This window comes from Erpetoichthys calabaricus, chromosome 15, assembly GCF_900747795.2.
Source record: "Erpetoichthys calabaricus chromosome 15, fErpCal1.3, whole genome shotgun sequence".
Taxonomy (NCBI): Eukaryota; Metazoa; Chordata; class Cladistia; order Polypteriformes; family Polypteridae; genus Erpetoichthys; species Erpetoichthys calabaricus.
Window position 1 is genome coordinate 52,838,688 of NC_041408.2, and position 24,973 is coordinate 52,863,660.

The 24,973-nt window shown below is 37.6% G+C and overlaps 1 protein-coding gene across 1 annotated transcript in view; it reads left to right on the forward strand.

The window, feature by feature from the left end:
- Positions 1–24,973, forward strand: part of lyst (lysosomal trafficking regulator) — a 211,462-nt gene that overhangs the window by 97,085 nt on the left and 89,404 nt on the right. The window contains exons 4-7 of the mRNA XM_028820350.2: positions 8,398–8,488; positions 11,302–13,369; positions 20,411–21,410; positions 22,659–22,820. Of these exons, the coding sequence (XP_028676183.1) occupies positions 8,398–8,488; positions 11,302–13,369; positions 20,411–21,410; positions 22,659–22,820 (3,321 nt within the window). The remainder of the gene's footprint in view (positions 1–8,397; positions 8,489–11,301; positions 13,370–20,410; positions 21,411–22,658; positions 22,821–24,973) is intronic.

The window sequence follows — 24,973 nt, forward strand, 5'->3', positions numbered from 1 at the left end:
ACCCTTAACACATTTCCAACTGTTTTCCCATGTTCTTGATGATCTTGTTTTAAAATAAGTCTCGATCCACCAAACTAATGCCGTTCGTAATTTTAAACATTTTAGTCATGTCTCTTCTTGATCTACTTTAGATTGAAATGGAAAGGCTCAGCTCTTTTGATCTTTTCTCATAATTCATCACCTATAGCCCTGGAATCAGCCTAGTTGCTCATCTCTGGACTTTATCTAGCACTTGTATGCCCTTTTAGTAGCCCAGAAGCCAAAACTTCACACAGTACTCCAGATGAGGCCTCACCAGTGCATTATAAAGCTTGAGCATAACCTCGTTTGTACTTGTACTCTACACATCATGCTGTATAACCTAACATTCATGTAGCCTTTTCCCACTCCATCCAGCTCCTTCTCTAAGTTCTCACCAGTCACATCTGCGTTTGTTAATAACCTGCTTTGTAAGATGAGGCCGACTACTTGTGTACTGGACCCCATCCCCAGCACACTACTTAAATCCTGCTTTCATGGCATAATCCCGACTATTACAACAATAATAAACTCATCCCTTGACTTTGGCTCTGTGCCGCTCACTTTTAAAATTGCTTCTGTAACCCCAATGTTAAAAAAAAGTCTGGTCTTGATGCTGACAATCTTAACAATTTCCGGCCTATTTCCCACCTACCTTTCCTGTCAAAAGTTCTCAAGCGTGTTGTAGGTTCCCAACTCACCAATTACTTAACCTCTAATAACTTGATGGAACCCTTTCAGTCTGGTTTCAGGGCGCGGCACAGCTTTGAAACTGTTCTGCTACGGGTAACCAATGATTTGCTTATGGCAGCAGACTCTGGACAAGCCAGCATATTAATTCTATTAGACCTCAGTGCAGCATTTGACACTGTCAGACATGACATTCTACTGTCCAGAATGGAGAACGCGCTGGTTATCTCTGGCACTGCCCTCCAGTGGTTCAAGTCCTATCTGACTGATAGGCAAGAGTTTGTTAGTCTTGGCAACAGCAGATCTAGCTCAGCGCCAGTCACACAAGGTGTCCCTCAGGGCTCTGTCCTCGGTCCTCTTCTCTTCTGTATTTACCGTATTTTTTGCACCATTAGACGCACCTAGGTTTAGAGGAGGAAAACAAGAAAAAAAATATTCTGAACCAAATGGTGTACTAATATGTTTAATAAAATATAGCAGAATAATATTTCAACCATGTAAATTCAACAGCGGTATTAAGAAACATCATCACTGTCATTAACAAATAAGGAGAGACTTTAAGGTTCAAGCACTCTTCTAGTTTTATGGAAACCCCAAGAACTCCTCATCGCTAGTGTCAGACTTTATGAAGCTCAATTGCTCACAATCACTTTGCAGGAGCACATACCTATCATCACGCGGCATAACCTGTCCAAAGTCACCAGGGGACAAAGCACGTTTGGACCAATGCTCCCTGAAGGTATATCGCCAGTCTAGTCCCATCTATATTTGTAATGCCACAAAGCCCCTTCATCTCGTGTTTTGTTGTGGGTTTCCAGTTTGAAAAACGAGAATGCGGTGCAAGCACAGCCCTCGATTCAAAAAATTGCTCTGCATACCTGTTTGTCTCGTCTGACAGTAGCTGAAAGGCAGCTTCAGGAAAGAACAGCCTGAAGTAGTCCAGCGGCTGGTAATCTGTCGAGTCCAACAGTAAGCCATACTGTCTTGTGAAGTCCGGTAGCCAGTTTGGCTCCCAAGGATCAATGTCTAGGTATTACTCCCACACGAACCTTGCCATAGGTGCATCGGCTGCACGAATATGCTCAGCTGGCCAGTTCCTTACTCTCTTGTTCGATCTCCTGATCACTCTCAACAAAATCAGATTCTGAAAAATCAGAGTCCGACTCAGTTATAATGCGCAAAACATCGTCTGCTGAGTATTTTGTTTTATGCACTCGCTTCGCTCCCTCCTGAGATGTCGATGCCATCTTGCCTTTGCTTACATTTGTTTACATTTCGCAACTCACGCACACGCAAGGATTAGATGCCGAGTCAATGAGTCTAACATTCCTCCAAGCACAGAGTGAATGCCTGTAACGTAACAGTGAGTTTTGTCGCCCTCTACCCCTGGATGTCGACTTTTGTCAGGTACTACACATCATGGTCTGTGACGCAATATTCGCTCCATAAGACGCACAGACATTTCCAACCTTCTTTTGGGGTAAAAAAAGAGCGTCTTATGGTGTGAAAAATACGGTACATGCTTCCCCTTGACTATATTATCCGTAGCTATGGACTTGGTTATCATTTTTATGCAGATGATACTCAACTCTACTTCAATGTTAAAAGTGGAACTTCATCAGAGCTTTCTTAACTCACAACCTGCCTTAGTAAAATTAAAACCTGGATGGAGCAGAACTCTTTAAAATTAAATTGCAACAAAACTGAACTCCTGCAAATTGGGAATAAAGTGCAACTTAATAAAATGAGCTGCTTCCCAGTCTATCTTGGCGGTGATCTCATCAGACCTGCCTCTACTGTAAAGAATCTTGGTGTCATTTTTGATTCCTCCCTCTCATATTCTGCCCACATAAATCACATTAAGAAACTTTCTTACTTTCACCTCCGTAACATATCCCGTGTTTGCTCCTTTCTCTCCTTCTCTAATGCTGAGAAACTTGTCCGTGCTTTTATCACATCCCGCATCGATTATTGTAATTCCCTAGTGGTAGGTGCCCCTTCTAATCTTATATCACAGTTCCAGCTTATTCAAAACTCAGCTGTAAGAGTCCTTACTCGAACCAGCAGCAGCGAGCACATCACACCCATCCTGCTCCGTCTTCATTGGCTCCCTGTGTCTTACAGAATCGAATATAAAATCCTACTAATAACCTACAAAGGCTTAAATAACCTTGCGCCAAACTTCATCAGTGACCTTTTCCATCACTATGAGCCTGTCCACCCACTAAGGTCCTCTGATTCTGGCAATCTTGTTGTGCCCCACACTAATCTACACTCCATGGGTGACAAGGCCTTCAGCTGTATAGCGGCCAGACTCTGGAATGACCTACCAAAATTAATTAGATCAGATGACTCCATGAATTCTTTTAAAAAAATCAACTCAAAACTCATCTGTTCAGGAAGGCTTTTAGCTCTACTTGACTTTATTACCCTTCTCTCAGTTTACTTCTTTGTCAAGATGCTCATGTAACCTGTATATGTGTGTGCTAGACCATCAATTATGCTGTCTGTTAGGCTTTTTTTTTCCCTCTGAATTCACTGTCATAATCTTTATTTATTTATCTGCTTTGTACAATGCTATACTGTATACCTTGCCGTTCTTTCTTATATTCTGTAAGTGCCTTGAGCATGGGAAACGCGCTATATAAATAAAATGTATTATTATTATTATTATTAGCCTTCTTAATGGCTTCAGAACACTGTCTGGCAGTTGATAGTGTGGAGTCCACTACAACTCTTAAATCCTTCTCATAAGGTGTACTCTCGATTTTCAGACTTCCCCTTGTGTATTCAAACTTCACATTTTTACTTTCTACATATAATACTTTTCATTTACTAACATTAAATTTCATCTGCCACAAATATGCCCATGCTTGTATGTTGTACAAGTCTCTCTAATGATACAGCAGATTGTATATGATCTGCCAATCCACCTAGCTTTGGGTAGGAGAATATATACCATAACCCTCTGCATCTGTATATGAGCCATTTATACACCACACCCTGAACTCCCACTTCTTTTAGTTTGATGCCCAGCTTCTCATGTGGCACCTTATGAAGTGCTTTTTGAAATCCAAATAAATAATATCATATGGCCATCTTTGATTATATTATTTTTTTGCTTCCTCATAACATTCTAGCATGTTAGTAAAACATGACCTCCCTCTTCTGAGTACGTGCTGACTGTTCAGTAAAACTTATGTTCTTGCCATATGTTTCTCAGTCTTATCCTTAATTCTTTCCATTAAATTATTATTATACGATAAGCTTACTGGCTTAAAATGCTACGTTGTGTCAGAAGAGAGCAGATTGCCTACTCCCTACCACATGTGCATCTATTTTGTGACAAATAACGAAGCTGACTTCCTGATGTGCTAAACTGCAATAAAAATTTTAGATGAAAATTTCTTCTGACTGACAAATTTTGACCAATTTCTTGTTTCTACTGGTTTATTGCACTATATAAACAGTCTTGCAGCTGACTGAACTTTGCTCATGTGACGTCTTGATCCTCCACCCACTTTTATAAATTTTTCTTTCACTGCCTTTAATTCTTTGCCAGGTGCACTTAACATATGTTGTATTATAAACATACCACAGATGTAAACATAGTTACAGTGCAGTGCAAATTAAGTTGTTGGAAAATATTTGTTTTATGATGAAAATATCAATTATCTTACTCAGATTAAGGGTTATACTTTTGTTAATATTTTGAATGAAAGATAAACAGATAAACAATAAAGACGTATTTTACGTGTTCCAGTACTAGACGAGGGTATTGTATGTTTGCTGTTTGGAAGTTATTCATGTAAAAAACACAGCAGTCAACATCTGAAAACATCTGAAGACTTGTTTTTTTTTTCTAAGTTAAACATGTTCATATTTTTGAATGGTTAGCTTGTGTTGTCATTTATTAATTGGACATAATTCTGTATCTTAAACATACCCTTTCACAATGCACTTTTGGGTGGATTTTTCCACCCCACTCTGTGCTCTTGGATCTACCGTTGTACTGAGAACCAAAATTTAAATTCATCTCCTCATATTAAAAGTACTTTTCTGCTTCTGATCCTGTTTTGATTCACCCTTGAACCTGAGATTCCTAGCTTATTGCTACTTTATGCTAGAACCATTAATACCTCAGCTGATACTCAGCATGAATCTTAGGTGACATAACACATATTGCCTAAAACATTAAGACTAATGAACTAAAATATTAAAAGATAACTTTAACTTTATAAATACTGAACTTATGTCTTCACAATGATGGTATATACTCAGTCTGACACATGAAACTGTGTTCTATAGTGAAGCAATTTTTGTAATTTCAAAAAAAATCATAGTCTGCTTTTGTGCTTTAAAGAGGAAGGTCAAGGGTTCTAGGGTCTAATGTGAGAACAAAAGCCTGAAAACGTACCATGTATGTCCATTTTGAAGCAGCAAAGGTTTGGTTAAAGAAGTGCCTTTCTGTGGCATACTTGTCACAACAAAAGATAATTTGAAGTTTTATCATAGTTTTTTGGTACTGTTTTTACTATTTCCTTTAGGTTAGGATAGGTTTGCTGTTTGCTTATATGGGTAGAGTTTTGAAATTTACCTTGGTTACAGTCACACCCTTAATTCTGGCATTATTTTGCAAAGATACTGCCTGCTGCACAAGCATCTTTCAGTAGTCTAATGACTGCTTTTGAAAGAGAGAATGAGCATGCACATAATGTAAAATCAATTCACAAGAACTGAACAGACATTATAAGAGTTCATTTAGTTTTAATCAGGTTAAAGATTAGTAAAAGCCTTGTTTTAGATAAGAGCATTGTTGTTTACTAATGCATGCTGCTGTTTTTCTAGCTGCAAAGAGAATAGGTTTCAACACATTATAACCCTAACTTTACTCTGTTACAGGCAGACATCCATCACCTGGACAGCCTGGTAGCAATTTGTGAATAGCTTGTGTTTAATTTATATAACATTTTTTTCTACAATCCTTAAATAAAGATGAATTAATAAATTCGATTTTGTATTAAAAATTCCCACACTCCCTCAGAAGTTGCACACTGTGTTTTTGTCAATATATTGCAATTAACTCAAATGTAATAAGGTCAGTATTGCCACATGTACAGAGTACAGTGAAATTCTTTTCTTGCACGTACAAATCAACATGTCATATGTTGCCACTCTGGTGCCATAGATAAAGTATAACGCCTTTACTTCATAATGTCCATTTTCTATTAATTAAAAATCTGAGTACATTTTATAATACTACCATTACAATTATGTCAGAGGATGATAGCTAATAATGCGCAAAACAGAACAGATTTGAATTTTTACAATATTATTATTATTTTTATAATTATACACTTTATTTCATTGCTTAATGATGTATGAAATGTGAACACAAACTTTTTAAAGGAACCAGGTGAATACAAATTAATTTTTTGAAACATTACTGTTTGCCTAGCCTCTGCATCAGGAGTTTTGACTTGCATAGTTATTTACATATACAACCTCCAGCGGACTATGCAAGTGCTAATAGTATAAGTTGCCAATAATCAACTCCCCAAGTTTTAATTATTGCCATTTTTGGCTTTAAAAAAAGCACAAAATATGAGCACGGCAGTGTGAAATGAGCACAATTTTAGCCGTTTTACGTCAATTATGTATTAAATGTTTTAAAGGTTTGCTTGCTTTCTCTCCTAATTGGCCCTGGGAGCTGCTGATTTCCGCAGCTCTATCATGTCCCCGTTTGAAGAAGGGAAGCACACTTTCAAGAGAGAAAAAAGGAGAAGGGATGTTAAAGGAAAGAAGAAGAGAGGCAGGAGTGTGAGAGAGTGAGCTGTTGCAAAGAAAGGAAGAGGATAGAGTACGCTTTGACCGGGTGGAGCTTGGAAAGGCAGCAATGGGTGTAGGGCAGGACTTGGTGGCTCCCTGCAGACATCATAGGATTGGCAACGAGGACTCGGGCCAGGAGGAGGTTGTCTGCACCTCCTGGGGGTTTTCTCCTCTGGCTGCAGGGTCTGGTGAGGGCAAGCCAAAGAGGAGTCAGATTTTTAAAGGGGCACCATGGCTCACAGGATCAAAAGACAGTTTCCTGCCTGAGTTTTAGCCACATTTTAATAGATTTATTTATTTGCATTTTTAACTCCAGTTGCACTTAATTTTTGTGGATTATTTACAGTATTTATTAATGCACATTTTAATCACTGCACTTTTTGAACACTGTTTTGTTTGTTTGTTTTTAATAAAAGCACTGAACACTTTTTCACCATCTCCTTTCTTGATGTGTTTGTCCTCATCTGCTCAGCTCATCCCAGTCATGACTGTCGATGGTATTGGGTTCAAGAGGCTCCCAAAATGGAAGAGGGGGGTGTGGAGCTGACCTACACTGTCATATGATCATGTTTTATTGTTTGTAAAACTTACACTCAACCATTAAATAATCTCATCTGCTATTGCATAAATTCAGGCCTAAAATTATTTTTTATATTTGTCTTGGGCATATAAATACCTAAATTTAAATAATTTTTTCATGAATGCATAAATTATATGAGTTCTTTATATTTAAATCCAGTGTGTTTGTTATTTATAAGTATATGAAAATATGAAGTATATGCACAATATTATTGAACAGCTATTAAAATGATAGTAATACTTAATTTTGCTGTTTTATCCTAAAGCAAATGAGAATTTGAAACCTATTTGGTTTATTCACATTATGAATGATTTATGTTGTGTTTGTTTGCAGGGTATTATCTTGCGACATTCAAATATATGGCCTTGTAATTTTTATCTCTTCATCAAACCAAAAAAATGAGCCATTGAGCCCCGTAATTTGGCTGGAAAACACTGCTCAGTATTGTCTGGGTACAGCGTATACAATTTGGCAATCTTTTAGATATAGTCTGTGCACAAAATAGCATTGCAAACTAGAAATGCATAATCCATAATAATAGCAATGTTAAACATATTAGCAAACAAAAACTTGAGTAATCTACAATTTTAAAATTATAGTAGGTCGTGTCACATTCTGCAAGGTGAATTTGCCCTTAAAATTTTTGGAATTTGCAGCCCAATGTTTAGTTTACTCTTTACAGATGATCTCCACTAAAATGTGTGATTTATATTACAGTTAAAAAACCTGGTTATCTCTGTGTTTTTAAGATTAACTCTATACTGTAAAATAAAATTATTACATTCAAAATAATGCACATATTGTCTGATCAGTAACTGTTAAAGGGTCTTTTAATTAGACAAAATGGATCTGACCTTCTATAGATAGCCAAAATCTTTACCATCTTCCCTTTTGCAATCATGAAGCTTATTTACTTTTAATTCACACTAAGGGGCTGTCTTTGCTCCCTAGTGAGGAATTCATTCAGCACGAAAGGTTTAGAAATCTGTCTGTATTTATAGAAACAGTAACAAAGAGACGCAAATTAGCAAGTATTTCTTATTGGTTGGTTGTAGTTGGAAGTACTTTGGGGGGGGGGGGGGGGGGGTGTTTTAAACTAAACTCAGTTGTTTCTTTACTTTTTCCCCATTTCTTGGAAAGTTTCTTCAGTCATGAAGCCATTTATCTCAACAGACTAATCGTGCTACCACCTCCTTTTAATGAATTACATTTTAAGCAAGCTACTGATAAAATTCTATAGGTTAAATGATTACTTTTTTCTATTTTCTGCATTGAAATAGGAGTTAACCTGCAGGGAGGAATTACTCACTTTGCTTCTTTCCTTACTTCCTCTTGTTTGGAAGATCCCAGTGCAAGTGGAGAAAGCACCAGGTGGGTTTGCATTTATTTGTTTTTTTCTATTTTTCTGTATTAATCCCTATCATAAAATATTGTTACTATTTTGGAATTGCATGTGATTGTATTGTATATATGGTGTGAAACAGAGAATAAAATTAGCAATACTATGAAATAATTTATTTAATTTTAAACATCAGCAATTTAAATATACTGGTTGCTCCAGAGTTTAATAGTAATTTAATTTTAGGAGCACTTTTTTGGCTGTTACATTAAATACACTGTTTTGGTATATACTGATATTTTGGTTTATCTCATTTATTGCAACATGAGTATTAATCTGTTAATCATTATAGTTTTAAATATGTTAATTCAAGATCATGAGACATTGATATGTAAACACCTAAACAGCTGTTACAGTCTAAACTACTTTTTAAGCAAACAATGAGCAGAAATGAAATGTATTTAAATCATACTAATCAAGATTATCAGATCAGCAAAACACATATACATAGAATGCATGTATGTTAAACAGTTGCAGAGTGCAAAAACTGGCATTAAAACTCACATTAAATCAAGAAGTTGTTTGTGGATACTTTCACACATTTTTTAATAGCATATTTCTTTTTGTGTGTGTTGTACATATATACTATAATACCCACACACTCTCAGTGGCCAGTTTATTAGGGATATATTTTTTGACAATGCAACTAACAGTATTCTTCTGTTAAAATTTTGTGGATGAAATAAGTTTAATAGTTTATTTAGCAGGGACGTTCTATTATTTACTGACTATAGGACTATGGAGTTTTCACTGTGAAGATTGAAGAAGATTAAATTTTTCATTTTAAGCAAGCAAATTTTAAAACTTAACAGAAGAAAAAGTAAATAAAATATGGCTTGTTAGAAGACAGAATAAATAAAACTTTCCTTTGTAATGTGAATGTTCCTGTTTACAGTTTTTATAGCTATAATATACATTAAATATGCAGACTAAACACTTACAGGCAAATCGTATGCATTTTTTAATGACCAGATAGATACCTTATAGGTCAGGGAGTTGTTTTATATCCCACTGTTAGCAGTTGCTACCACACACTGCCAAGGTTGAATATGGTTCATGATCCTTATATAGTCATTTTTGTTCAGTCTGTACAACTGTTGTTTTCTGAACTGAACATTGCTATCTTATGGCTTGAGGAGGATTCTGGAACATATCATACACACAGATATTTTTATAAATTATCAACAATATTCCCTCTTTTAATTCTTATTATAATTGCAAGAAATCAGTATGCCTTACTTCACAGGCAACAACTGAAAATGTTTTAAAAGGAAGTTAAGAAATAGTAGAATGGTGTTTGCTGTAACAGCAACTGTGAAGAAGAAGTTAGAGGTGGCACAGTAAATTTCCATCGGTTAAAGAAAGTTATCTGTTTCCAAGTGCCAATGCATTTGCCTTGTCCCAGTTTACAGTCATCTGTTTTTGTAAAATGTCTACAGAGGTACAGAATATTGATGAGCAACACCAGTAAAAACTGGTAAGAGAATGTAAAGGCAGTGATATGCAAGTTAATTGCACCCTTGCTAGGTTACCTTGGTATCTGACAGTAGTATGGGTGGTGAAGAGACCTTGAAATGGGTCTTGCCACTGAGACAGAGGCATTTAGGTTAGTCTTTCTTTACTACTTCTAATGTGCATTCTAACCCATTTTCTTAAATCATTCATATGTACTGTACATGCTCAAATGACCCCAAGATTTAGGACAGACTTCTGTATCCTTTCCTACATTATACATTTGATTTTCCATTGATTGCAAAATTACTGTTCTGTTTTAAACTATGATGCAAACCATGTTTGCCCAGTTGGGGCTGCCATCCCTTCAAGCACTATATGAGAACAGGGCCAACTATGTCAGAAGGGGCTGGCTGAAGTCTTAGGGTTATCTGGTGGCTGCTACAATCTAGTGTAGGAATTAGGGAAGTTTGCAATTTGTGTTTTTTGATTTGGACATACTGCAGCCATTTAGACTAAAGTAAGGGGGTCAGAATTTCAAGGGTACAAGATGGCAGTAACACCAGGAGTAATAAAATGATGGCCCTTTTAGTATTTCAGGAAAAACGTATTTATAAAGAAGGTCCCATCTCAAGAAATTAAGATCTGTATTACTAGAAATAGGAAAAGCATGGTATTTGGATAAGGGTCCAATCTTTACTGACAACTTGCAGGTTTCTCAGATAACACGAGGAATGCTATTCACTCCAGTTCCTTAAAACAGCTGTGTAAAACCTAGATAGAAAGAAAGTTAGAAGATTTAAGAGTAGAGCAGATTGCTCCCATGTCCACTAAGAAAGTCACAAATTTGATATTCATACCAATCAAATGTTTGAAATGCAGCTGTTTTTTAGGTTGAATTGAAAGAGAGAGGACCAAGTCTAGGAGAAGGTTTATAGTGGCAGTAAATGGGAAGAGATAGTGGCATCACTAGAGGACACTCTCTTCTGTACTTACCAATCTATTCCCACCTAAAGTATGTTTGTGGGCTGGTAGCAGTGTAAGTTTTAGTGTAACATTTCTCCATTGAATGAAAACATAGTTATTCTCATCCATCCATCCATCCATCCATCCATCCATCCATCCATCCATCCATCCATCCATCCATCCATCCATCCATCCATCCATCCATCCATCCATCCTCTTCCGCTTATCCGAGGTCGGGTCGCAGGGGCAGCAGCTTGAGCAGAGATGCCCAGACTTCCCTCTCCCAGTTATTCTCAGTTACCTTTGATATGGTACTATTGAGATTTTTCTGTTTTTTTTTTTTTTTGGTTTTATTTTTTTCATGCAGATTTCTCTTTACCTTTGTTACTGGATGTCATCTTTCCTACGGAATATAGGAAAAACCAAGAGACAACAGGTTCTGAGGAGCTGGGGTCATCTAAGAATGCTGTGGGCAATAAGTTCAAGGCACGACATCTACGTCGAAGCATCCATCGATACTCTATTCGGAATGCACAAAAGTCCCAGCTTTCTACATCAGACTCTGATGCCACATCTGATGATAGAACTTCCTTTTCAAGCAAACACAGAAGGTCGCACGGCTTGCCTTCTCTTATAAGCCACCAGCACCACCCATCATTTGCCAGAGAGTTTCAAATAACAGAAACCATGAATTCCTTGGACAGAACTGAGCAAGAGCAATTTGGATATTCTATACAAGACTCTGATATGCTGACGGACCCTGCGGCCCTTTCCATTCTCAACCGTATGGAGAATTCCCCCTTTGATCTGTGCCATGTCCTTTTATCCCTGTTGGCAAAGGTTTGCAAATTTGACATGGAGTTGAATCATAATCCTGCATTAGCTGTCAGTGTAGTTCCCACTTTGACAGAATTTCTAATGGAGTTTGGTGATTGCTGTGTACCTGAAGATACTGCAGCCAGAGGCGCAGGACAATTAGGAAGTGAAAGTCTAGCCCATGGCTGGACAGAAGAGCCCATAGCTCTTGTTCAGAGAATGATTCTACGCACTATCCTTCATCTAATGTCTGTAGATGTAGGACGGAGAGAATCTTTACCAGACACTTTAAGGAGACATCTAACTGATCTTCTGCGAGCAACTCTAAAAATTCGAAGCTGCCTTGAAAAACAAGCAGATCCCTTTGCACCACGACCCAAAAAGACCCTTCAAGAGATTCAGGATGATTTCACATTTTCTAAGAATCGACACAGGATCCTTCTGCTTCCTGAGCTGCTGGAAGGTGTGCTTCAGATACTTTTGAACTGTCTGCAGGCAGCTATACCAAATCCCTTCTTTTTTAGTCAAGCAATAGAACTTATTCATGAGTTTGTTCAACACACTGGGCTAGAACTTTTTGAGACCACAGTATTACAAATGGAGTGGCTAGCTACTAGAGACCCAGACATCTCTGGTGAAGCAGCTGAACACGCACATAGCCTAATTAGTGGAGTGCTAAAAATTGTCAGTGCAGTCAAGAAGGCCAAATCTGAGCAGCTGCACCAATCACTGTGTGCACGACGTCGCCATCGCCGTTGTGAATATTCACATTTTCTCCACCACCATCGCGACCTATCTGGCCTTCCAGTCTCTGCCTTCAAACAGCTAGCTGGCCGTAATCCTTTTGAGGAAGATGTTTCAGGTGGTGAGATACATTATCCTGATAGATGTTGCTGTTTGGCAGCTTGCACCCATCAGTGTCTTCGCCTTCTTCAGAATTTCTCTTCCTCAAGTGCAACCTGCCTCCAGATTCTGACTGGAGTGCAAGCTGTGGGTATCTGTTGTTGCATGGATCCTCACTCAGTAGTGGTTCCTCTGCTCCATGCCTTTCGCTCACCTGCCCTGCGTAGTTACCAGTCCCAAGTGCTAAGTATTTTAAGTAGGCTTATCCTTGAGCAGTTAGGTGGTGGACAACCTTCTGAGAAATTCAAGCTAGCCTCTTGTAATATCTGCACTGTGGACAGCAGCCAACTTTTAAGCATTGAAGAAATGTTATATGGTAGCAGTACACCAGGGAATGATCCTGGGCCTGGTTTCTCTAGTCCGTCTTACCGGTCACAGGGAATTCTTCCCAGTGGTGGGGCAGAGGACATGTTGTGGAAGTGGGATGCCTTAGAGGCTTATCGGGATCTAGTATTTAATGATGATCGACAGTTAAGCCTACAGATTGCAAACCATATTTGTCAGCTGGTTCAGAGAGGAAATGCTATTGTTCAGTGGCAGTTGTACACTCATATCTTTAATCCAGTCCTCCAGAAAGGAGTCGAACTAGCCCATCATGCACAGCAACTTGGCGTTACCACCTCTTGTACCCAGATTTGCAGCTATCATAGCAAGTGCTTGTGGCTGGATGTCCTTCACGTCTATCTCCAGACATTACCGTTGCTGTTTAAATTCAGGTAAGCTTGGTGTGGTGTTTTAACCATATTTTTTTCAGAAGTCATGCCGGTATGAGGCATCCAGAAAAAAATAACTACTCCTTCTACCACTAAAATAAAGATTTTATTTTGTATTACTTTCTGCAACTTTCATACACAAGACAATACACAAGTATTGTTTTCATAGAAAACAAAAACTGAGATTTTCAATGGAAAATCAATATTTTGATAATCCTAGAATATGCTTTGAGCATTTTTGGAAAGGTGTTGGTGTATTTATGTCTGTGATAAGCAGTAAGTTCTTATTGTGGACACTAAATTAAGAATGAATGAACCTACTCTTTCTTGCACTAGTTGAGTCTTAAGAGCTGATTAAGTTTTGGTGAATTCCAACTGTTCAGTTTCAAGCTTTTAAAGTTCAAGGTTTTTAATGCAAATGTCAACAACAGCAAAGCCCTGCTCAGACGTTCACAAAGTTTATGCTCATTTTACATTTTGACAGACTTTTTTGTAAATTTTGAGTTCAATCCAAAGTTCGGACATGAAGCTTTTAAAGTTCAAATACAAAAGTTATAGGATCTAAACTTTGAATACAAGGAAACATCAATTTGATTTTATAAGTTTGTTGAATTACCAGGATGTGTCTTTGTGTATAACAAGTGCTTATTTTTTTTATTTCAAAAATGTTTTCCTGCTTCATTTTGAACTTGTCACCTTCACTTTGAGTTAGGGTTGCTATGTGTAACAGAATGTTTGAAGTACAACTCCTTCACAACGCACAATTTTTAACATTGGAAATGAAGCAAACTAGGAGTAAATTAATTAATACAAAATTCATGAAGTTAGAGCTGTGTTAATTCATTAAAACTTGTTCATTTTTAAGCCAAAAAAAATTAAATCCAATATTTCATTAAAAAGTTAACTATATTTTAAGAAATAGATTTGCGTTTAAGGCAGGTTAGAATATGAAAAAGTACCTCCAGTGTTATTGTGTCTTGTTTTTTTTTAATTAAATTCACACAATATGCTGCACTTGTGTTGTAAATATGGAGGAAGTCTGTGTTGGAGTCAGGTATTTTTTCACTTAGACAGCAAGCAAAATAAAAATCATAATGAATATTTTAATATATTTTGGTCGTATTTTAAAATGTAACAATTGTGAAGTAAAAAAAGGACATTTAAAATTGAATTAATAACTACAAATGTACTTTTTTTTGTGATCCTTTGGTCACTTCTGAAACCAATGTTAGTTATGAAGCTTCAAACATTTTCTTCTGGTTATTTTAATTTACACCACATGAATGATGCCAGAATAAATGTAAGTAATTTAACACCTGTTAGATTGCTTTTGTCAAATTATGCTCCTTGGGTAAAATCTTAAGATATAGCATTCTCATTATGCTTTGTTAGTAGGATTTTAAAAGTTGATTTCTTTGCAAATTCACATTCTGCCTTTTTTTTAGTAATGCCTCCCCTGCAGAGTGTCTGTACTTGCCATTCACTTAATTTGATTCATTGGCAGTTAATTGAATTTTAATTAGTTACTCACATTGACAGGTCCATTTTATGAATGCATGTAACATATTGGTATCATTTTTTTTTTAAAATAACACAGCCCTGTTTTCTTGTAGGAATCATGCTAAGAAGTACAGGGTGAGCCAAAATAAAGTACCACATTTTTCAAGGTCATTGTGCAAGGTAGAGGCAGCTGATTGGGTTGGGGTCCTTTGATAGGTGATCCCTTGTAGTCTTCGTTTGGCAACATGACTTTGTCCTGTATGCACCGTGCTTTCGAGCATTCTTCAAAAACAACAAATCCGTCATCATTACACAACACACCTTCTGAACACACTTTAGCATTCCTCCTAACGGTGACGTCCCAATTCGGAAACCAATTCTTCAGTGGATGGCTAAATTAAGACAGACGAGTACAACAATGAACAGAAAATGTTCAGGCCGTTTTCGGACTGTACTTACGCCTTAAGACATCCAAGCTGTAAGGGCATCAATTTTGTAGTCTCTTAGATGTTCAGCAAGCAAACATGCTTCTGTCTTAGGCATTTCCAACACATCTTTGAGGAGGATTTCGCATGAGGACATTAATTTCCATCCATACAAAATGATTGTAGTGCAGGAACTCACTGAGAGAGACTGGGAGAGCAGTAGAGAGTTGTGCACGAATATTCTGCAAACTTCATTGAGATGCCATCATCACGTGCTGCGACGAGGCACATTTACATTTGACTGGTTGCGTAAGTAAGTAAAACTTTCACTATTGGGCTGAAACCATCCCTCGTGAACCTTCAAGACCCCTGCAACAGTGAGCATGTTACAGTTTGGTGTGCCTTTGCAGAATTTGGCATTGTAGGCTCTTACTTTTTTGAGGAGGAGGGAGCAACTATCACTTCAGAACGTTACATTGAAACGCTAGAGAACTTTTTGTGGCCTCAACTGAAAGAAATGGATGTGGTGGATGCCTCGTTTCAGACAGGATGGAGCAACAGCTCTTACAATGCATATACTGTATTGTTGCAAGTTTTGTGGGCGATGTTTCCGGAGAAGCTAATCTCCCTGAGCGGCGATGTCTGGTCGCCTTCATATTCGCCTGATCTCGTTCTGTGTAATTTCTTCCTGTGGGGCTATCTGAAGTCGAAGGTAAACACACACCGACCTCAAAACCTTGAAGCGCTCAAGGACAGTATTCCCCTTGAAATGGCTGAAAGAGTCATACGAGTGTTCAGAAATCAACTTGAAGAATCCACATTACTAACCGAGAATGCTAAACCGGATGGACGCAGGGACATCCGGCAATGGGCCGTGGCCACAAAAGACGTACTGCACAGGCGCCCCACAAATCTCCACCCCCCCCACCCCCCACAAGCAACGGAACCGGATGGAATGCAGCGTAAAATAAGAAATGAGGCATCGCGCACACAAAAAAGGAGTCAGACCACAGAAAAAAGGAGTCAGACGCCGTTGCACACGAAACGGGACACACAAAGAGGAGGATTCAACAAGCCCCTAGCACACAAAAAAAAAGAAGCCGCGAGCACCACACAAAGCCCATTGGACACGAAACAGGGCAGACTACGGCCATAGCACACGAAACGTACACAAAAACGACGATTCAGACCCTCGACCACAGTAACATAAATAACAAATGACACACAAAGCCCCATTTCTAAATGAACCGTCCGTATTAAACATACGTCATCTCAACACGTTCACACTATGCAGCATAGGTGGATCTCATTACAATAAGGCACTATTAACCGTTCAACCGCAGAAAAGGCTCCATATTAACAGTGAGTGCGATCCTCCTTATTACTTATCCATATTTATCACGCTCAAGAACAAACAAGTCATAAATTCACGATCACGGGTACAAAACGATACGGCTCAGATAACGGGACCAAACACAATTCACACTATGCAGCATAGGTGGATCTCATTACAATGAGGCACTATTAACCGTTCAACCGCAGAAAAGGCTCCATATTAACAGTGAGTGCAATCCTCCTTATTACTTATCCATATTTCTAACGCTGAAGAACAAACAATTCATGAATTCACGATCACGGGTACAAAACGATACGGCTCGAGTAACTGGACCAAACACACGAACCCGCATGAAAAAAAACAATACACGTTGGCTCCAACGCGCTTCTGAAACTCTGGAAGAAAAAATGTCTCGGCTCCAAAAACGCAAAGCTCAACTAACACAGTTACAGAAAACGACGATTCAGACCCCCACGGCCACAGTAACATAAATAACAAATGACACACAAAGCCCCATTTCTAAGTGAACCGTCCGTATTAAACATACGTCATCTCAACACGTTCACACTATGCAGCATAGGTAGATCTCATTACAATGAGGCACTATTAACCGTTCAACCGCAGAAAAGGCTCCATATTAACAGTGAGTGCGATCCTCCTTATTACTTATCCATATTTCTCACGCTCAAGAACAAACAAGTCATGAATTCACGATCACGGGTACAAAACGATACCACTCGGATAACGGGACCAAACACAATTCACACTATGCAGCATAGGTGGATCTCATTACAATGAGGCTCTATTAACCGTTCAACCGCAGAAAAGGCTCCATATTAACAGTGAATGCGATCCTCCTTATTACTTATCCATATTTCTAGAAGAAAAAATGTCTCGGCTCCGATAACGCAAAGCTCAACTAACACAGTTACAGAAACGAACCCAAATGGACAGACACACTGAACGTAGACGCATGCAGGGCGCGTCTCACAGTGCTGCATCGAAACAGGCACGGCTTCAAAACGAAACACCTCCCGTCTCAGACATACAGAAATGGCAGCGAGGGGACAAAATAAATAAACGCAGACGTCTGACAACGCGTTCAATACTGAGTCCACTATTCAGGAAAATTCATTGGGATTAATGAATGTCATTTGCAATCATTGTCATTCACTTAACTTCCCTGAAGAAACAACTAGCAATACAAGTAATGAATTTACACGTTGTTCTCAAATGGGTCAAATTAGACTGCCTCCTTTACATTCATATCCTGAATATCTACAGAACCTTCTAACTAACGATGTACCTGAAAGTGAAATCTTTATGAACTGCATTAAATCCTACAAATCAGTATCCACTATGAACATTAACAGTGGCACTGCACGTGACATCCGTCTTGCAAAACTGTTAATTATTGATGAATGTATAATGGCATCCACTCACTTACTCAACACCATTCATAAACTTCTACAAACGTTTATGAATAATAATATTCCCTTTGGAGGAAAGGTACTTTTATTAGGAGGAGATTTTAGACAGTGCTTAGCTATTGTTCCACATTCCATACGCTCAGCTATTGTTCAGTACACCTTAAAATACGCAGACAATTGGCATTGCTTTCAAAAGATACAGTTAGTACAAAACATGTGATGTCCACATCCAGATCATAACAATTGGTTATTACAACTGGGAGATGGTACACTCACCAATACAGATAGACTTCACCCAGATATTATTACAATTCCTCAAGCCTTTATCTGCGACGACTTAGTTACAGACAGATTTGGAACAGCAATCTCATTAGACCAAATGCCCCTTTTAACACAACGCACTAAATCCATCCATCCATTTTCCAACCCACTGAATCCGAACATAGGGTCACGGGGGTCTGCTGGAGCCAATCCCAGCCAACACAGGGCACAAGGCAGGAACCAATCCCGGGCAGGGTGCCAACCCACCGCAGACGCACTATATTATGTCCAAAAAATATTAATATGGAAAACATAAATACCCAAGTCATTGCATTACTTCCTGGAGAGACACAACTCTTTCTAAGCTCTGACAAACTTGACTCTGATCACGACAATAACCATCTTCATTAACCTTACAAGTTCTGACCTGGAATTACCTTTTACACTTAAACGTCGTGTGCAAAGACATTTTCCAATAAACCTTTACACTGTGCCACACACTTTATTGTTTGCTTTCTATTTGCATCATCTACACCTTCACACTATTCTATATCTCATTCATACATTACGCTCTTTGTCATTCCCAACGCCAGGGGTTGGCGAGCGAAGCGAGCAGGGGGCAGAACCCCCTAGTATATTACTAATGATGGCCACCACCTTGAATACATAATTTTTAAAACATTGAAAAAAATCTATTTTGTATACCCTGTCTTATGTCATAATGAAATTCATTTTATCTTGTAGTGTTTTTGTATAATAAACATTTGAAACGTGATACTTCTTTTTGGCTCACCATGTATTTTATGTTAATCACCTTTAACATACACCACAGGTACTTTGTTATAATAAACTGTGCAACATAATATGACATGATATGATAATATACATGAACAGGTGGTTAAAAGTGCTCTAGGACAGAGGAACATTAATCATGATAACCTCTAAATTTGCAGTCATCCTGTTTTCGGTCAATATCTCTAGTGAGTCTAGGGTAGTAGTAGTGCATCTCCTGCAGCACATTTAAAAATCTGAGCCCGCTTGTCTAATTGTATGCAGCAGGTCTGTGTTGTCCAAAGGTTTCAGGTAAACTAATTGTTATAATTTGATTAGATGAATGGTTAACAATGAGCTGTTTATGTTAAAACATGTGGGATTGTTCGTAATTCATCAGCTGATTTATATATCATACTAGCTAATACTTGTCAAAAATGATAGGATTAAACAAAAAAGAGTCAATTTCTTGTGTCTTGAATTGTCAAGTATGCTAGAGATCAGGTATTTGCATCCATAATACACCAACCTTTTTGAGTGTCTTACTAGCGGAGATCACTTTGGTTAGCATCTGACTTACATCTGATATATATAGTAGACAAAGATACATTACCCCATTCTTACAGAAGTTTGAAATACAGTATAACACTTTTTATGCTTTTTAAATTGTTTGATTTGTTGTGTTTAGTTGGCATGTTTCTCTAATTATACAAGCACTGTAATTCAGAGCTGATAAACATCCCATCCCCACAACCTGCACTCATTTTAATTGGCCCTACATCTGTGGTGTACTGTCCTTGTGAAACATTGTTCTGTTAAAAAAGTCTTTCATACCCCAGGTACTCCCAGGTAATGTCTGACTCTCACTTCCCCGTAAAGTCATTTTGTGAAAAGGTTTAAAAAATTTATTTTTTGAAGTTTATTTTTCCTTAAATCTCAGATAAAATAAGATTCTCCTATAGTGTTAATATTGCTGCTTTGAAGACTTGCTGTTAAAATCATTATGAAAATCCTTTAATTTTTTTTGTGCCTCATTTTATATACTTTTTTTTTAATGCTAGGCTATCACCTGTAAAATGTTTCAGTATTTTACTGCATTACTTCTTGTCTGCAAAGTCCTTCAACAGGAAGAAGTATTGAAAAAGATTGTTTTAGCTTCTGGGCATGTTTCCTTTACATATGCTTCTGCTTATATCTGAAATGAGCATGAATCAGTTATGAGAATATTGTTTATTCTAGATTTTTAAAAAATTCCTTTAAATCATCTTATGCCAATGTTGTCATTTACAGTTAAGAATACTTTTCTTGTTTTGCTTTTTAGGGTAATTAGAGATTTGTTTTTAAATTGCAATGGATTAAACCAAGTTACTGAGCTAATATATTTGGACTCAGTAAGAATATCTGCTTTAAAAGTGTTTGAGACGTTCATCCTTTGTATTGGAGAACAACAGATGGGCATAGGTCTTCAGGAATTAGAGACCATAGAAGCTACAAAGAGAGAGCCTGATGAAATCATTAAGGACTATTCAACTTTTAACTCTTTGGGCAAAGTCATAAGTGATACTCCTCAAAGTTTAAGCAAGTTTTATGCAGGGTTGAAAGAAGCAAATCCGAAGAGAAGGAACCGTGGAGTTAAAAGCAACAGTGAAGCACACTTTAATGCTATCAATCTGTTCTTATGCTTGGCTTTCATATGTGTTAGTAAAGAAGCAGATTCTGACCGGGACTCTGCCAATGACTCTGAGGACACTTCCGGATATGACAGCACCGCAAGTGAGACTTTACATGGCCGTCTTCCTTGCTTGTCCCCAGACAGTGTGGTTTTACCTTCTCAAGATCAAATCCGAAAGGCAGCTGATATCTGGTCTGCATGCCGTGGGATCTATTTGTCCAGCCCCATGTTCCAGAAGCAGTTCTTCAAATTAGGTGGATTGGATGTCTGTAATCGCTTAATGATGATTTTAATTCAGAACTTGTTGCCAAGGCACATAGACTTCACAGTTAAAAAACAGGAAACCAATGCTGAAAATAAGTGTTTAAATGAGCACACCATCCCAAACCAAAATATTCTTTTGGTGTCTGGTATTTCAGATACTGCCAGTAATTTGTCTGTTAAAGGAGAGGCAACACTGCCTTTTACTGTGATTCATAATGAAGATCATAGCTTGCGGGCTGAACAAAATGTTGGAGTTAAAGATCTTTCTGATAAGACTGATGAGTGGTCCTTCCAGAGCATACGACTTTTTGAAGCCCTCTTGGTAATCTACCTCCACAGTGCAAGTTCATGTACCCAGAAAACAGAACCCGACGTTTTCTCTAAGGTATGTATTGTATCTTTTATTTGAAAATGATAATAATAATATCAGCACGTTTTATTTCTAATTAATTATTTGTATGCATATTGGCAAACAAAATAAGAAACAGAAAGGATTTCACCTGGTAATTTCATGTTGGTGGGGATAAGTTGTGTTTGTGGAGTACAAGTATCTCTGGGCTATTTCCTTACCTTATTATTAAGGCTTTTGCTTCTTGTCCTCAATGCATGTGGACAACTTACGATTTATGATTATGAATTTCAAGCTCAATAAAGTGGGAGTATTTTTGACCAAATTACATGTTGTGTTCTATTTAATATGCATGTAAGGTTAGAACCATGGTATTTTAGATTCATTTTCTTAATATTCACCTTTTTCTGTTTTTCTTCCATGATCCTTGTACATTGTTGTTAGCGCTAATTAGAAAAATGCATCTAAAAAATAAAAGTTGGCAGTGTAGATGTCTAGTCTGGTGGAACATGGGAATACAAATTAAGTTTTATTTAAGTAAATGTAGAACTTTAGTAAAAATAGATCTTATCATAGAATTTATTATTTTATATTTTATTTATTATTTTGTATAAGTAAAATTACTTTTAATACTATAAGAAACATTTCTTAGGTGATTATACTAAAACTGGACTCCTTCAGTACTGTATCTCTTCAGAGAATCCTTAGGTATCGCTGGTCTGACTTTGTGTCCCAAATGAGGCACATTACCTGCATTGTGAGGGAATGTCCGTTACGCCACTACAGCCATGTGGCACCATTACCCCAGGGTAATCCGGCTCACAGGATCCTTGTTGTTGAAGACCTGAGCAGCTGGACCAGGCCAAGGGGACACCCATGTAACACCTAGCTGTGACAGATAGATGGTCATTTGGGCTGTGTGAGACTGGACCAAGTATCTGCCTGGGGGATTGAACTATTCCGTTGTGTGGTGTGTGCGGCAACGTGCTGTACCAATGCATGTTAGCTGACCTGACCTGGTACTAATACAAAAATTGTGCTGCATCTTTCAAAGAGAGTGCATTTGTTATGAGGAAGGGGTCCCCTTTAAATCATCCTGTGCAATGCTAGAAAGCTCTGCCATTATTTTAACAAAGCTATATTTTTGGTTGAACTTTTCAATTTCTTACCTAATAGAAGGGATTACTTAATCATATGTAACTTGCAGGATTGTAAAATGTTTTCTACATTCCTTGATCATAAGTTGGGTTATTTATTTATCTATTTATCTATCTATTTATCCAGAATTTATCAGTGGATGAAATTATGTCTGAAATTCGGGATCAGCTCTACAAATCTGCTGTAGTCTCTTCTGAACTAGCCAAACCATTGTTTGACTCTCTGCTACGTGTTGCACTGTCTGAGACTTCTACAGACTCTGAAAAATGTGAATTGAAAGCAGAAAGGGTAATTTTTCTTCTTTATTTAAAGTAATAAAGTGACAAGCAGCAACCTTGTATTAATGCAACCAAAGAGAGAAAAGAGATCTTGCTACTCACTTTGGTGTTTTGCTAGGCTTTTAATCACATTTTTGGAGGTCATGTGATATATTTATATTTACTCATGTGAGATAGAAAGTATAATATCTTTTAGTTTTATGGTTTTACATTGAAACATAAATAACAATCATGTATTCTTTGCTAAGTTATAAGAATAAGCAACTCTAAATTCAGGTGGCAAGCATCACTTAAAAAAGGTAAGGTAAAATCTGTTATTCTTCTAAAACAAGCTAATCTACAGAAAGCATGTGCACAACATTTAGTGCACATAAGTGATTTATTAGTCTGTAGAGCCATCTTTTGGCGATAGTGCATTGAAGTAATCATTTCCTCTTTGAGGTGGGCAGTCTCCTATATCGAATTTTTAAATGTCTACTTCTTATGTTTCTGGTTTTGTTCATTGAAGTCTGTAGGTATGAAAACATGAAATGCAGATGCAAGGAATCTTTTAACAGAAAACTACTATTCTTCTGCACCCATACCATTAGCAACATTTATTCTTAATCTCATTTGATTAACAGCAGTATTAATCAAGATAAAGTAACACCGGGGGAAAAAAGCAAAAGCAAAAAAAAAATCTTTGTAGCCACCAACTTACCTCTTTCCTTTATTCAGGGTGGGTGGAGATAACGGGAAAAGTCATCTTTCCTTAAACCTAGTTGTGCATCTCTTTGTTAGGTTAGGGTGTATAGGCTGGAGATTTTCTGGAATCCCTCCAGATATACTTGGGTATCCCTATATCCAAATTCAGCTTTTTCATGCACTATCTCTGTGCCAGTATCTTAACCCATTATGGCAGGAGAACTCTCACTACATTAATTAAACTCTGCAGCTCTGTACCAAAAATGAATTAGAGTTTATAGTAGTTAATAAAGAGCCAGACAAAGTATTACTTTCTTATATTTAACTGTTCATATGGAGCTAGACCATTAATAGCTATGGTAGCCACTTGTGCATGAATTGCCCTGCCTTCTAAGTTGTTTGTGTATGTTGCAATAAAGCCACACGCCAATGAAAAGAAATAATTGTATTTTTTTTTTATACCCAAGGGTGTCTTCTTTCAACTTTATCCTAAGTTTCCATGTTGTGTTCTATCTAATATTAGAACATGTGACTTGCATATGTATATGCTGAGGCGAGCAGCACGTCAAGGCTGAGTGAATCTGGTCTTATTTAAAACCCCGCTGCATCAATGTCAGTGTCAGTTTATTTATAGAGCACATTTAAAACAACATCAGTAATACTGTAGCCAAAGTGACATTAAAACATACAGTGAACATAAATAAAAAGTACAATAAAATGAAATACAGTAAGCGGTGAGTGAAGAAAAGAATGAGAAAAAAAATGAAGTTGACTAAGAATAAGGTAACAATCAGTATTCATGATGGTCACTGAAAGCTAGAGAATAGAAATGAGTATTCAGTCTAGTTTTAAACAGTTCAATTGAAGGTGACTCCTTAATGTAATGAGGTAATGAGCTCCACAGACAAGGTGCCGCGGCTGCAAAAGCCCTGTTCTCCCCTAGTTTTGAACTTATTGCGAGGAAGCAAAATAGACAACTGATTAGTAGATCTAAGCTTTCTGGATGGCTGGTGTAAAACACAATTCAGGTAATTAGGCAGGGGCATACCCGTGTAATGATTTAAAAATTGGCAACAAAATTTTAAAGTCAATTCTGAAACTAACAGGCAGCCAGTGTAAAGAAGCTAATATTGGAGAAACAGAATCAGACTTTCTTGCCCCAACCACAAAATGGGCAGCCACATTCTGAACCAACTGCAACCTGCGTACCAAGGATGTGCTGATCCCAGAATACAATAAATTACAGTAATCAATCTGAGAAAAGATAAAAGCATGAGTAGCTTTCTCAAGATGCCTAGGAGATAAAAAAATGTTTTGAAAGCTGGAAGAAGCAACTCTTTACTACATAGATAAACTGTTCCTCAAAAGAGGGGTTCCTGTCAAAAATGACACCAAGATTAAGGACTTAAGTTAGAGTTTGCAAAAGTTAAGAGAAACAGCCAAGAAATTTGAAACCAATTTGAGCTTTGGCAGGGGGAC